This window comes from Prinia subflava, chromosome 2 (genome assembly GCF_021018805.1).
Source record: "Prinia subflava isolate CZ2003 ecotype Zambia chromosome 2, Cam_Psub_1.2, whole genome shotgun sequence".
Lineage (NCBI taxonomy): Eukaryota > Metazoa > Chordata > Aves > Passeriformes > Cisticolidae > Prinia > Prinia subflava.
Genome location: NC_086248.1, coordinates 113,834,126 through 113,848,610, shown reverse-complemented (window position 1 = coordinate 113,848,610; position 14,485 = coordinate 113,834,126). Strand labels below are relative to the sequence as shown.

At 48.3% G+C, this 14,485-nt stretch overlaps 1 protein-coding gene across 5 annotated transcripts in view; it reads left to right on the top strand.

The window, feature by feature from the left end:
- Positions 1 to 14,485, top strand: part of TTBK1 (tau tubulin kinase 1) — a 97,695-nt gene that overhangs the window by 56,969 nt on the left and 26,241 nt on the right. For all 5 annotated transcript variants that reach the window (XM_063391746.1, XM_063391745.1, XM_063391744.1 and 2 more), the window contains 4 exons: positions 2,331 to 2,485; positions 3,909 to 4,128; positions 9,259 to 9,434; positions 10,117 to 10,675. In XM_063391746.1, coding sequence (XP_063247816.1) covers positions 2,331 to 2,485; positions 3,909 to 4,128; positions 9,259 to 9,434; positions 10,117 to 10,675 — 1,110 coding nt within the window. The remainder of the gene's footprint in view (positions 1 to 2,330; positions 2,486 to 3,908; positions 4,129 to 9,258; positions 9,435 to 10,116; positions 10,676 to 14,485) is intronic.

Below are 14,485 nucleotides of genomic sequence, written 5' to 3'. Positions count from 1 at the left end.
GCAAGAGCAATTTCTAGGCCCAAAGTTTCTGCTGAAGGAGTCCATCTTCCTAGAATAAGCTCCAAAGAATTAAAGGCTGGAGCGCCTGGACAGTCCATAACTGGTTTGCTACTTTTTATATGTGATATTTCAGGATTGATTGTGATTCCTTTCCTTAACCTGGGCCAGGAGAAGGCATTGGACAGGATGTGTCATGACAGCTTACTGGGTAATTGGTGCCCCATTGGCTGCTTCTCTCTCGTTCTCTGGGCCATCTGCCCAAAACATGGCATGCCACTACCTAATCTGCAATTAACCTTTATGTGCTCATGTACAGTAACATCTTTAACAGAGAAACATGCTGGGCCTCTTCTTTATCTAACCACTAGCGATTTTGACACACAGAGTTAGAATTGCACATTGTCTTGCCCAGCAGAAGGGATCTCAGCGTGGGATGCTTGTAGTGACTGTGCAACTCCTCTCATTCTTAATATTCTGTCTGCGGGCACAGGATCCCTAGACAGGATCCAGTAACTTTTTGCATGGCTTTCCAGGAGCAGTGGCTGTTGCTGGGACTGTTGTGTGCAGTTTTCCTCTCCACTTCTCCCCTTGTAAAGCTTTGACCTTTCATCAGAAGCGTAAAGGTTTCAGAGAAAGCTGAGAAGACTCAGCAAGTCCATTAAATACCTTGAGAATAATGGCAGATGAGGACACAGTATCCTTAAGCCATGGAAAAAGACCCTATGGAGAGTACAGTAAAGGGCTGTAAAATCCCTAATGGCCTGCAAAGTCAAGTGCAGAAGTTACAGAATAGCAGAAAGTAGCAAGAGTTGTTCTCACTGAGCGGCTCCTTGAGGCAGTGCTAAGAATGAGGCAGCTGAAGGTGTCATTTTATCGTGTGGTTTCTTACTTCAGACTGCTTCAGTGTCAAAGTGGAAGGTGGCAGAAGCAGTACCAATTTTTAAATAGCTTGGGCAGATAACACTCCCTGCTCCTGACATGCCCATCACAAAGAATCAAAAGCTGTGATAAGACTGGGATTGGTGGACAGATGGGTGAGGATGATCTAAAGAAGAGAAGCCAGTATGGCTTTTATAAGGGCATCTCTCCACAAATGTGTGGAGTTCTCGCAAGGCGTCTTTGAGTTGGAGAGGATATTAATTTCTAAAAGATGACAGTAATAATTTCCAAAGTAGCAGCCAGAAAACAAATACAATCCTAAGAATTTCCTGTGCCTTGGTCTGACTGACAGCCAGCTCTGCAAGATCTCTTAATCAAATGTAGTGTTACCACAGGAGTGTGCACCTGATTCTAGGCTTCTGGGTCACAAAAAGGAGGAAAAAGAGGGCTCGTCTGAAAGCTGCAAAGGGGCATTTTGCTGTAGTTTGGTGGAAGGTAGTAGGAAATGGCAGGCTTGCCTGTCCTTCTGATCATACTGGTAAAAAGAACTGGAATATAATTGCAAAGGGGACGTTTGCTCATGCTAAATTCTATTCATAACTTAGTGTTGATTCTGGACCGTAAGCCGAATGTATTTGCCAGCACGTTGTCTCTGCCTATAGAGAACTGACAGGCTGCATCCTGTCAGTTCCACATTATTTAACTAAATAATTTTAGTAGAAATACACGACCTCACAGCTCTGTTGGCCTTCAGCATCCAGTTTCCTTTTGACAGCAGAACATCAGATTTCTCTGCGAATGCATTGGTGCATGGAGAACTATTGACACCAGTTTCATTCTCTCCTAGAGGGTGCCAGTTCTTAGAAAAGCAACAGGCATAAAGCACATCAGCACGAGCATTTGTACCTGCCATCTTATAAAGGAAATTGTGTCATCCTTTCTGGAGTTTTATTTTCTTAGGCAGCCAAGTGTGTCAGGCCACGTTGTGCACATGAAGCACAACGTAGGGCTCCTGAATAAGCCACGTTTGAGCCAGATACTGCAATGAGTCTGCATCCTAGGACTGCCTTTTCCTGTTCTGTTTGTCTTCTGGCAGCCCTTGAACTCTGCATATGAAGTGTACTCTTCTGCATAATGTACTGTCTAATGTAGAGGAAAGCTGAATTGAAATTAGGGATTTAGAGCTGGAGTAACGAGCTAACTGCAAGATTTCGTTGAATCACTGTCAAAATGTTGCATGCATTTCTTTTGTAGATTTGAAGAAATTTCACTTATGAAGCCAAAACCAACTGGAGAAACAGCTGTTGCAATTTTATAAATTTTGCTTTTGTTTCTTAGTACATTTCATAGGCTGGAGATGATAAGATGCACTTGTGCACATACTTCAGGTTTTTCATGAGAGCCACTCTTACCCCTACTTACCAGAAATCATTCTTGTAAATCTCTTCCAGCTAATCATGTCGGTTTTTGAGAACAGCATGAAAGAAAGGGGCATCACTGAAAATGAAGCCTTTGACTGGGAGAAGGCTGGTACAGATATCTTGTTGTCCACTAGCACCTCAACTCCACCACAGCAGAACACCAGGCAAACAGCAGCCATGTTTGGGTGAGTGTTGTAGTTGTACCAGTCAGACAGTGAACAACAAGTTCTGTTGGGTTTTGTTTAAGATTAAGACCATTATGATTGTGGGGAGTTGGAGCAGCATGGCAGGCACCACGTGGTCTGACATTTAGTCTGTGGTGGAGGGTAGTGAGCTGAGCACAGCTGAGTGTGTGCACTGCTCACACCTCCTGCACACCTCCCCAGCCTGTTTGCAGTGGGTTTCATGGGTTTGCAGTGGGTTTCGTGGGTTTGCAGTGGGTTTCGTGGGTTTGCAGTGGGTTTCGTGGGTTTGCAGCGGGTTTCGTGGGTTTGCAGCGGGTTTCGTGGGTTTGCAGCGGGTTTCGTGGGTTTGCAGCGGGTTTCGTGGGTTTGCAGCGGGTTTCGTGGGTTTGCAGCGGGTTTCGTGGGTTTGCAGCGGGTTTCGTGGGTTTGCAGCGGGTTTCGTGGGTTTGCAGCGGGTTTCGTGGGTTTGCAGCGGGTTTCGTGGGTTTGCAGCGGGTTTCGTGGGTTTGCAGCGGGTTTCGTGGGTTTGCAGCGGGTTTCGTGGGTTTGCAGCGGGTTTCGTGGGTTTGCAGCGGGTTTCGTGGGTTTGCAGCGGGTTTCGTGGGTTTGCAGCGGGTTTCGTGGGTTTGCAGCGGGTTTCGTGGGTTTGCAGCGGGTTTCGTGGGTTTGCAGCGGGTTTCGTGGGTTTGCAGCGGGTTTCGTGGGTTTGCAGCGGGTTTCGTGGGTTTGCAGCGGGTTTCGTGGGTTTGCAGCGGGTTTCGTGGGTTTGCAGCGGGTTTCGTGGGTTTGCAGCGGGTTTCGTGGGTTTGCAGCGGGTTTCGTGGGTTTGCAGCGGGTTTCGTGGGTTTGCAGCGGGTTTCGTGGGTTTGCAGCGGGTTTCGTGGGTTTGCAGCGGGTTTCGTGGGTTTGCAGCGGGTTTCGTGGGTTTGCAGCGGGTTTCATGTGCTGCTGCACAAGTGCACAGACACTGATGCTCAGAGAGGGGTCCAAACAGAAAAGGGCTGATGTGGCCTGGTTTACTGCTCTGTCTTGGTGCTTTGGGGGGCTGACAATATTGTGAGGGGGTAACAACAATCCCCAGTAATGTCACAGAAGATAAACACTACAAGGCCTAGTAAAGCCCCATGTGCTCATGCAAAAGGAGAGGTTTGTTCACAGCTCGATATGATGTGATGGGCCTTGGGAAGAAGTTTTCAGCCCGTGTATCAAGAGTTCCAAGAGGCTTTCACTGATCCATCCCACAATCTTTGTAACTTTTATTGCATGGAATCCTCCTGTTCTGATTCAGATGTTGTATCAGGGACTTTGTGTTTTTCAGCTTAGTAATACCCTAAATTCTGCCAAGGGGTTCCTGTGGGGCAGTGTGATGGGCTTCCTTCTTTATATATTGAACATTTTCCCTTTCTTCTTGTCTCCCTTGTAGGGTGGTTAACGTCACTCCGGTCCCCGGGGACCTGCTCCGTGAGAACACTGAGGATGTCCTCCAGGGGGAACACCTGAGTGATCAGGAGAATGCTCCTCCCATGCTGCCAGGTCGGCCGCTGGAAGGCCTTGGGCAGGCTCCAAACACGGCTTTCAACGAGGGTGAAGTCTGGGAAGAGACAGACGTGAACCGCAACAAACTCAGGATCAGCATCAGCAAAGTAAAGAACATTTCCTTGTCCCCTGTGGCTTTTGGATCTAAGGCAATGCTTTTGTAGGCTGCTAGAAGCCCCTCAGAGCCACTGATGTAATGTCCTGTGCAGTGAGCCCAAAAAGCATTGAGGAATTTTCCTGTGCAAAGGGGAAGTTACAAACAATTTTTTCACAGAGCAAAAGCCATTGGAATTAATTTAGATCTGTATGCAAGTGACATTTTGGGGGCCAGTAATGCTAAAGGGAATCTTTTTTACCATCACAGCATTATCTAAGATTTTGATACTTCAAGCAAGGAAGTTCTAGTCCTTGCATAGCTGCTGGAATATCAGAAATGTCCTAGGCTTGGAGATTATAAACCAAAATTATATTGTGTCCCAACCTCTTGGTAAATAAATGTTATCAGAGAGGTCTTCATAAGCTGTGTTCTTCTGTACCTTGAATCATCACTCATTTTTCTCTTCCTTTTTTTTTTTAACTTTCCTTAAGGGTAGAAAAATCTATGAGGAGCATCTGACAATGGTTTCACCCTTGTGAAGAGTGAGGGAAACCATTACTTAATATTCTCATATTTCTGAATATCAAGATCATATTAAGCTTTTTTAGCTTACATAAAATGTATACTTCAGTTGATTTTCCTTATAATCGCTGAGATGTTTCTCAGTCCTTTCTTGTAAATGTTACCTAATTTCCTGGAGGCATCTCCAGTGAAGGTTGATTCCATGGTAAATGTCAAGTGTAAGAATCTGTCAGTTAGTTTATTAATCAGGTTGATTTACATATTGCAAGTAAATTAGTATTAGTGGCAGATCATCGGGTACATACAGAATCTGTTAGCAGAGAAACGTTCATCAGACTTAAAATGTTATTAGGGCATATCAGATTCACATCACAAACCCATCTTTACTGGACATTTGTAGTCTGGCATGTTAAGTCTGTTAGTCTTCTGGGGCTGACTAGAATTCACTTCAGTCTCTACTGGTACAAAGTTAGTCCTTGTTTCAGCAATATAGGTATCTCCACTATCCTTAGTCTTATTAGGAAACATTATGTATGGACAAGAAATAATCTAATGTAATTTACTTGAAATTCTCCAGAGCAAATAATTCAGATCAATGTGTTATCTGTACGGAACATTAGCAAGGACATTGCCCAACACTGAAAAATTATGAACCAAGTTCAAATTACTTTTTCATCTCTCACTGGTAACTCTGCATTCCCAGTAGTTTCCATTTGAAGGTATATTAAATAAGAAAAGCCTGATACAGAGGGACAGTTCTGTTCACACAACGTATATTTTTTTAAAAGAGTGTTACAGAAAAATCCTAGGAACTTGTGTGTTTTTCTTTGCATTTCCACCACCAGTGCCTTGATGCTCTTCAGCCAGACTCAGCACTGGGAGTCCTTTCAGTGTGCTGGTTGTGTGTCCTGTCTTGGGTGCTCTTCAGTCAGACTGGGAGTCCTTTCAGTGTGCTGGTTGTGTGTCCTGTCTTGGGTGCTCTTCAGCCAGACTGGGAGTCCTTTCAGTGTGCCAGTTGTGTGTCCTGTCTTGGGTGCTCTTCAGCCAGACTGGGAGTCCTTTCAGTGTGCCGGTTGTGTGTCCTGTCTTGGGTGCTCTTCAGCCAGACTGGGAGTCCTTTCAGTGTGCCAGTTGTGTGTCATGTCTTGGGTGCTCTTCAGTCAGACTGGGAGTCCTTTCAGTGTGCTGGTTGTGTGTCATGTCTTGGGTGCTCTCCAGCCAGACTCAGCACTGGGAGTCCTTTCAGTGTGCCAGTTGTGTGTCATGTCTTGGGTGCTCTTCAGCCAGACTCAGCGCTGGGAGTCCTTTCAGTGTGCTGGTTGTGTGTCCTGTCTTGGGTGCTCTTCAGCCAGACTGGGAGTCCTTTCAGTGTGCTGGTTGTGTGTCCTGTCTTGGGTGCTCTTCAGCCAGACTGGGAGTCCTTTCAGTGTGCCAGTTGTGTGTCCTGTCTTGGGTGCTCTTCAGCCAGACTGGGAGTCCTTTCAGTGTGCCAGTTGTGTGTCCTGTCTTGGGTGCTCTTCAGTTGGACTGGGAGTCCTTTCAGTGTGCCAGTTGTGTGTCCTGTCTTGGGTGCTCTTCAGCCAGACTGGGAGTCCTTTCAGTGTGCCGGTTGTGTGTCCTGTCTTGGGTGCTCTTCAGTTGGACTGGGAGTCCTTTCAGTGTGCCAGTTGTGTGTCATGTCTTGGGTGCTCTTCAGCCAGACTGGGAGTCCTTTCAGTGTGCCAGTTGTGTGTCCTGTCTTGGGTGCTCTTCAGCCAGGCTTTGTGCTGGGAGTCCTTTCAGTGTGCCGGTTGTGTGTCCTGTCTTGGGTGCTCTTCAGTTGGACTGGGAGTCCTTTCAGTGTGCCAGTTGTGTGTCATGTCTTGGGTGCTCTTCAGCCAGACTGGGAGTCCTTTCAGTGTGCCGGTTGTGTGTCCTGTCTTGGGTGCTCTTCAGTCAGACTGGGAGTCCTTTCAGTGTGCTGGTTGTGTGTCCTGTCTTGGGTGCTCTTCAGCCAGACTGGGAGTCCTTTCAGTGTGCCAGTTGTGTGTCCTGTCTTGGGTGCTCTTCAGCCAGACTGGGAGTCCTTTCAGTGTGCTGGTTGTGTGTCCTGTCTTGGGTGCTCTTCAGTCAGACTGGGAGTCCTTTCAGTGTGCCAGATGTGTGTCCTGTCTTGGGTGCTCTTCAGCCAGACTGGGAGTCCTTTCAGTGTGCCGGTTGTGTGTCCTGTCTTGGGTGCTCTTCAGCCAGACTGGGAGTCCTTTCAGTGTGCCAGTTGTGTGTCATGTCTTGGGTGCTCTTCAGTCAGACTGGGAGTCCTTTCAGTGTGCTGGTTGTGTGTCATGTCTTGGGTGCTCTCCAGCCAGACTCAGCACTGGGAGTCCTTTCAGTGTGCCAGTTGTGTGTCATGTCTTGGGTGCTCTTCAGCCAGACTCAGCGCTGGGAGTCCTTTCAGTGTGCTGGTTGTGTGTCCTGTCTTGGGTGCTCTTCAGCCAGACTGGGAGTCCTTTCAGTGTGCTGGTTGTGTGTCCTGTCTTGGGTGCTCTTCAGCCAGACTGGGAGTCCTTTCAGTGTGCCAGTTGTGTGTCCTGTCTTGGGTGCTCTTCAGCCAGACTGGGAGTCCTTTCAGTGTGCCAGTTGTGTGTCCTGTCTTGGGTGCTCTTCAGTTGGACTGGGAGTCCTTTCAGTGTGCCAGTTGTGTGTCCTGTCTTGGGTGCTCTTCAGCCAGACTGGGAGTCCTTTCAGTGTGCCGGTTGTGTGTCCTGTCTTGGGTGCTCTTCAGTTGGACTGGGAGTCCTTTCAGTGTGCCAGTTGTGTGTCATGTCTTGGGTGCTCTTCAGCCAGACTGGGAGTCCTTTCAGTGTGCCAGTTGTGTGTCCTGTCTTGGGTGCTCTTCAGCCAGGCTTTGTGCTGGGAGTCCTTTCAGTGTGCCGGTTGTGTGTCCTGTCTTGGGTGCTCTTCAGTTGGACTGGGAGTCCTTTCAGTGTGCCAGTTGTGTGTCATGTCTTGGGTGCTCTTCAGCCAGACTGGGAGTCCTTTCAGTGTGCCGGTTGTGTGTCCTGTCTTGGGTGCTCTTCAGTCAGACTGGGAGTCCTTTCAGTGTGCTGGTTGTGTGTCCTGTCTTGGGTGCTCTTCAGCCAGACTGGGAGTCCTTTCAGTGTGCCAGTTGTGTGTCCTGTCTTGGGTGCTCTTCAGCCAGACTGGGAGTCCTTTCAGTGTGCCAGTTGTGTGTCCTGTCTTGGGTGCTCTTCAGTCAGACTGGGAGTCCTTTCAGTGTGCCAGTTGTGTGTCCTGTCTTGGGTGCTCTTCAGCCAGACTGGGAGTCCTTTCAGTGTGCTGGTTGTGTGTCATGTCTTGGGTGCTCTTCAGCCAGACTGGGAGTCCTTTCAGTGTGCCAGTTGTGTGTCCTGTCTTGGGTGCTCTTCAGCCAGACTGGGAGTCCTTTCAGTGTGCCAGTTGTGTGTCCTGTCTTGGGTGCCTCATTCACAAGTCCTCTCACGACAGCAGGAGGGGTTTCTGGAGCTCCCCAGCACAGCCAGGTGCCTCTCGTGCCGGGCACGGTGCCATTTGCTGGCAGTTTGCTGCCAAGGGCACTTGGGGAATTACTCAGCGTGGCAGCGAGCACTTCAGCTCTGTCAGGTTCTGTCGCTGCACAGCAGTCTGTGCAGCAAAGCCCAGGGCAGCAAGCTCTCCAAAGCTGAAGTCCTTGCTTTCTGTGAGGGTTGTTATCTTTAGTTTGGCTCTTGCCTGTCCTTTTGCTTTGCTAGACTTCTTATCTTTAGTCGGACTGTTCTCTGAGAGAGGATCAGTTTTTATTGAAGTAGCAGTCAGCATGTGGAGAAGAGAAGGATGCTTCTGATTTGATACCTAAGGGCACAGCTTTACCTCTGCTTGTAATCTGAGGCATCAGAGCCACAAGGGCACTGGTGTGTTTAAACACCCTTCTGCTGTTCACAGCATCACATCCTTCATTGTCCAGTCTTGTAGCACTGTAATTAACTGGCTCTCCCTGTCTTGCTCTTAGTATTTAGGGGAGGAGTGGAGCTTGCTATGTTTTTTCTCACTAATAACTGTCTAAGATGCTCCTTACTTCTGTGTGTAGACAATTCAGATGTCCTTCTGTCCCACGTCTCCCCTTTCCTTGCTAAGGACAGGGCTTACCTACTGTCGCTGTTCTCCCACACCATCCCCCAGTTCTCTGCTCTTCAATCTTACCGAGCTGATGCTACCCAACAGTTAGATCAGATAGAGTTTGTACATTGCAATATAATGCATGGTCCCTGCTTAAATAAATGTTGACAAACAAGGCTCTTGGACATCTTGGATAAGCAGTTAGGGTTTGTGTATGCAGTGGGTTAACCCACGAAAACTCCTTAGGATCCACACTCAGGGCAATTGACATGCACAGGCCGTCTTGTAAAGATGTTTAAATATTTGGATTGATTTAAAATCTGTACCTTATTTTAACACTAGCTGATTGCCAGGGCAGAGGGACCCTGCCTCCCTTCAGACATTGCTTGAGTAGATTGTGAAAATGCAGCAGAAGGCGTATCCTGGGAGGAAGTCCAGAGCAGCAGGGAAGGATGGAAATCCACGTCTTTGGCCAGATCTTGAGGTTCTTTGTGTTTCTGCTCTCCAGACTCAGTGCATGGTGGAAGAGGAGCAGAGAAACGGGGTGTGCCCCAGCTCCCCTGTCCGAGTGCCTCCGGAGTCCCCGACCGCACAAGTGCGCTCCCTCCGCTACCGCCGCGTCAACAGCCCCGAGTCAGAGCGGCTCTCCACGGCTGACGGAAAAGCAGATCCGCACGAAAGAAGGTTTGTTCCCCCTCTGTAGCCTCCTGCTGCTCGTGGCAGAGTCTTGAGACCAACCTAATGATTAGATCAGCAGCCAGTGCTCTCAACTGTACCTACATTGACTTTTGGTTCACCTCCTTCTCTACTTCCCCGTTCTTTGTCAAAAATTTTGATGTCTCACACACGGAAGGCTTTCCCCAGAAGAGTCTGCAAGGCTTCTGGATTATCCTAGTTGAAAACACACTGCATTTGTCCTAAAATCTGGGCAGCAGAAGCCCTGCATTTGTGCAGTGAGCTGCTGGCCTCTAAGATAGGCAGAGGAGCAAAGCAAGCAGCAAATGCAGGCCAAATGAGAAACATTGATCAGAACATGGTTTGAGGGTGTTTTTCCCAAGCCCTTAGTAGAACTTAACAAAGGGGAAAGGTGTTTATTGATGGAAAATTGTTATCATCCTGTCTGCAGGGGAAAGAGGTGCTGAATTGGCTGTTGTACTGAAGCACCTCTTCTCGCTGTTGTAGGTTCTAAAGAAATATTTCTGTTTAGGCCTGTCTTTGTGAAGGGTACCAAGAAGTGAGCGAGGAGGGCTGCAGAGGGTTTCTCGTAGGATCCTTGTGAAGAGTGAGGGAAAGCATTACTTGACATTCTCATACTCCTGAGCCACGAGCCCGCCGTGTTTCTCACGGCTGCCCGCTGTGCCCGCAGGTCCCGGATGGACATCCCCGGCTCCCCGTCGCGGCTCGTGTGCTCGTCGCAGCCAGCCCAGATGCTGTCCATCGACACGGGCCAGGCCGACCGGCAGGCCAGCGGCAGGATGGACGTGTCCGCCTCCGTGGAGCACGAGGCGCTCAGCAACGCCTTCCGCTCGGTGCCGCTGGCCGAGGAGGAGGACTTCGACAGCAAGGAGTGGGTCATCATCGATAAGGAGACGGAGCTGAAGGACTTCCACCCCGGAGCTGAGCCGAGCACCTCTGGAACCACGGATGAGGAGCCCGAGGAGCTGAGGCCTATCGAGGATGGGGAGGAGAGGAGGCGCCTGGGGGCGGATGCTGCGGTGAGGCCCAAGACTCACGACGGGCGAAGTCGGGGTATGCTGCCTGTGACTGAGGAGGACAGTTCCCATAGGCATGAAGGACCTTCCCAAACAGTGTCTGACAGTAGACACGAACAGCAGACAGGAAGTCCAGCCCACTCCCCCCTACATTCAGCACCAGCTCTCCGACAAAGGAGACGAGAATCTGAACCCACTGGTCCTCAGAGACAGGTAAGATCCCTGGGTCTGTACCTCGTTGCTTAGCATAGCATCATCTTAGGAACTCGCAGCTGTGCTGGAGAAGTCTTTGATTCCAGCATGGATGCTCCTGTAAAACTGACAGTGACAGTGCTGGCAAATGTTGTGAACACCTTAGAAGTGCTCCCAAAAGGCAGTGATGTCCTTCTGAAGGACACACTGTCGTGGAGATCTTTCAGCCATTTTGGTGCAGGGACAAGAGGAGAGCACAGCTGTGAATCTGGGTATCTCTAGTCGCTCCTCTTATGCTCTCCCACAGAGTTTTGTTAGTAACTGCTTAGTTGTATGGAGGTGTTGCTAGCAAATCTTCTCCACGTAGCTTTTCAGCAGCAACAGGAGTGTATGGCAAGAGAAAGCCCTCTAATCTAATCACACATCAGCACTGCACAGCGCAATTGCACACAATGCAAATCATAAAATAGCTCCCTGAAATAACCTTTCTTCTAAAAACCTAATGAAAAGCTCAGGGCAGCCAGCACATATATCTCATCAACCTTACTTCAGTGAGAGGCATTGCTGTTACCGTGTATTTACTCACAGAAATGTTCTTTACCTGTTGTGTTTTTTCCATATAGTTGTAGAGGGCTTTTTTTCTTTCAGTTTTGCTTTTTTCCTGTGGTCCTCTGATACTATAAAGCAGTTCAGTTTTAAGTGCGAGGTGATTCATTAGATTAGCTGGAAAAATATGATACACTAGGCACAGAGTTCCTGTCATATCTAATCCTCATTTCTAACAAGAAGGCTGTCCCAGAGTGTTCAGTGCAAGAGACAATCAAATTGTTCCCTTAAGGGCTTTTTGTATTTATCTGTTGAAGAAGATCTCTCGTGCACATGGGATCCATAAGCACAGCAAAGAGCAGGCAAGTTTTGGGTCGTGTACACAGTGATGCCCTCTTATGGCAGACATTTGTGCAGTCTGCTTGTTCCTGTCTGGAAGATGGTATTTTAGTTCCTGCTTCCCTCTTGAGCTTATTCTCCAAGGAAGTGTTCACTGGACTGGAGCACCTTAAAAGAACATCCTTCTGTTTAGGTCTTGCCCAGGTTCTTCTCTTCCCTGGATCCCCAAGAGGTGCAAGAAGAAAGTTATGAATGAGACAAGAATCTGTGTAAAAGGAATCGAAGCAAATCTTTGCAATTCACCTGGCAAGATGTTTCTTGCAGAGGTGTCTGAGGCTGCAGCACTTACAGGAAGGACAGAAATGCTGACAGCAGGCACGAGCGGGGCTGTCCTGCTGAGCGTGGAAAAGCAGCAGCACATGCTTCTCACAGGGACTGCATTCCAGTTGCAAGGTTCCTAGGCAGAGGTGTTTGCTGTAGAAAGCCAAGACACTGAATGCTCCAGGGTCTAGAAATTGCATAAGGGAAGATTGGCAGGGTTGGAAGGGTCTGTGTGTGAATTTGCTGTGCTCTGTACGCTTTGGGGGTTGGTCAGTGCAAGGTCTGCAAGGTGCAGTGAACATGGTAAGGGCCAGCTGATAAGAACCAGCTGTAAACAACAGCAGGGACACTTCACTGACATATTTAATGTGGCTAAAGAAGGCTGGAGAGGCCTTCGTGGCCACAGCCCTGTGTGAAATGACTGGGGGAGTTGGATATGGTGCAGCACAAAGACTTCTTATCACTCACAGGGATACTTAAAAAGCAGGCAAAAACGGTAAATTAGTGTGATCGGGGGTGATTACTGTTAATATATTAGGCAGCCTTTGTTCTCCAGCAAACTGCATTTTTTTTGTTCCTGTGTTCTGAAATAGCCTCTATTAACTCTGTGGCCTAGCTTTATACACACAGACCAACACTGGACTTCTTTACCTGGCTGGGATTCAGTTATTCTTCCTCTGATGTCTGAGTCCTGCAGTTAGCACTGCAGCTGTGCAGTGATACTCACATTTTCCATTTGCTGTCAGAAAACCAGCTGTTAACTCTCAAAGGGACTTGGTGCCTGAAGGAAAGTAGAAACCTGTTTTCCGTAGGTGCAGAAAATACGGAGGGACAGATGGCTGGGACACTAACAAGAAGATGACCAAGGACTTAACTAGTAAAAATACTGAAGGCCTCATTAGCAGTGGCAGATGTTTCCTGTAGCTCATGCTTATGTTTATCTGGGTTTGATTAAAACTGTGATTAAGCTCTGTGTGTGTGTGTGTAGGTGAGAAAATCTTCCTTGTCTTCAAATATGAACTGAGCCTGTAAGATAGGTAAACATTTCACTAAATGCTGAATTACCCTGACTGAAGTCATAGGCTTTGCTGTACCCATTTGTGACCCCATTCTGGTGTCCCAAAAACTGGTGATCATCCCTTGGTGTCAGTAGCGTACTCACTGAAAGCAAATAGGGCATCCCTGCTCTAGTGCTTCCTTCTGTTTCTCCATTCTCTGGCTCCAGTCTACCAGCCATCCCTTGTCACTGGCAGAAAGACAGTGATTTCTGGATTGTCACAGACTCACAGCATGCCTGAGGTTGAGGGGACCTCTGGGGATCATCGAGTTCTACCCTGTGCTCCAGGATGGATCATCTCTAGAGCAGATTGCTCTGGACAGTGTCCAATCAAAATATCTCTGAAGATGGAGACTCTACAACCTCTCTGGGCAACCTGTTCCAGTGTTCAATCACTGTTATGGTAAAAAAAATGTTAAATGTTTGAATGGAATTTCTGGTATTTCGATTTCTGTTCCTTTCTTCTTTTACTTTCACTGGACATCACTAAGAAGAGTCTGGATCCATCTTCCCATCAGGTATTTATAAATGTTAAGGATTCCCCTGAGCCTTTTCTTCTGCAGTCTAGTCTCTCAGCCTCTCCTCAAATGAGAGGTCTTGCAGTCCCTTCATCATTTTTGTGACCCTTCTCTGGGCTGTCTCTTGTGCAGGGCAGCTCAGAGCTGGAGCACTCCAGGTGTTACTCACCGGTGCCAGCGGAGGGGAAGGACCTTCTCCCTCAGCCTGCTGGCTGCACTCCTGAGGGGCTCTTGGCCCTTTTTGCCAAAGGCACCTTACTGCCTTGTGTCAGCTTCGAGTCCACCAGGACCTCCAGGCACTTTGCTGTCCAACTGCTTCCAAAACCAGTGGCCCACAGTGTGTTCTGTTCCTCCTCGCTTCCCTTTGTTGAACTCGGTGAAATTCCTTTTTCCCATTTCACCAGCCTACCCAGGCACCTCTGAACGTGAGCACAACCTTCTGGTCTGTGGGCCACTCCTCCCAGAATCACGCTGTGTGTGAATCTGCAGCAGGTACACTCTGTCCCATCAGCCAGGCCACTGGTTAGGTGGTTAAACAGCAGTGCTGTATTATCAGCCCCTGGCTACACCGTTAATGACTGGACGTGTTTTCTCCAAACACAATATTTCGTGACCAGGAGCTCACCCCGTTTTCAGTCTAGTTCACTATCTACTGATCTAGCCCGTATTTCATTGTTTTGTCTATGAAGATTTTATGGGAGACAGCATCAGAAACCTTACTAAAGTCAAGATCAAGGACCTCCTGCCCAGTCTTCTCAGCACAGAACGCTCTCGGGTTCATCAGACACGATTTCCCCTTCAAATATCCATGTTGACTGCACCTTCTTCTTCTTCACATGTTTGGAAATGCCTTCTTCCAGGAGGATTTGCTCCATGCCCTTTCCAGGCTGACCAGCCTTTAGTTCCCTGAGTTATCCTCATTTAGAACTCATATTTCTTCAAGTATGTCAGTGTTTTGGAAGACAGCTATTGCAGCTCAAGTGTGAGAGATAGTGCTGTCCTCGTTAAAACTCCGTGGGTGCAAGAGGGAGCCTGGAATGATCAGATGCT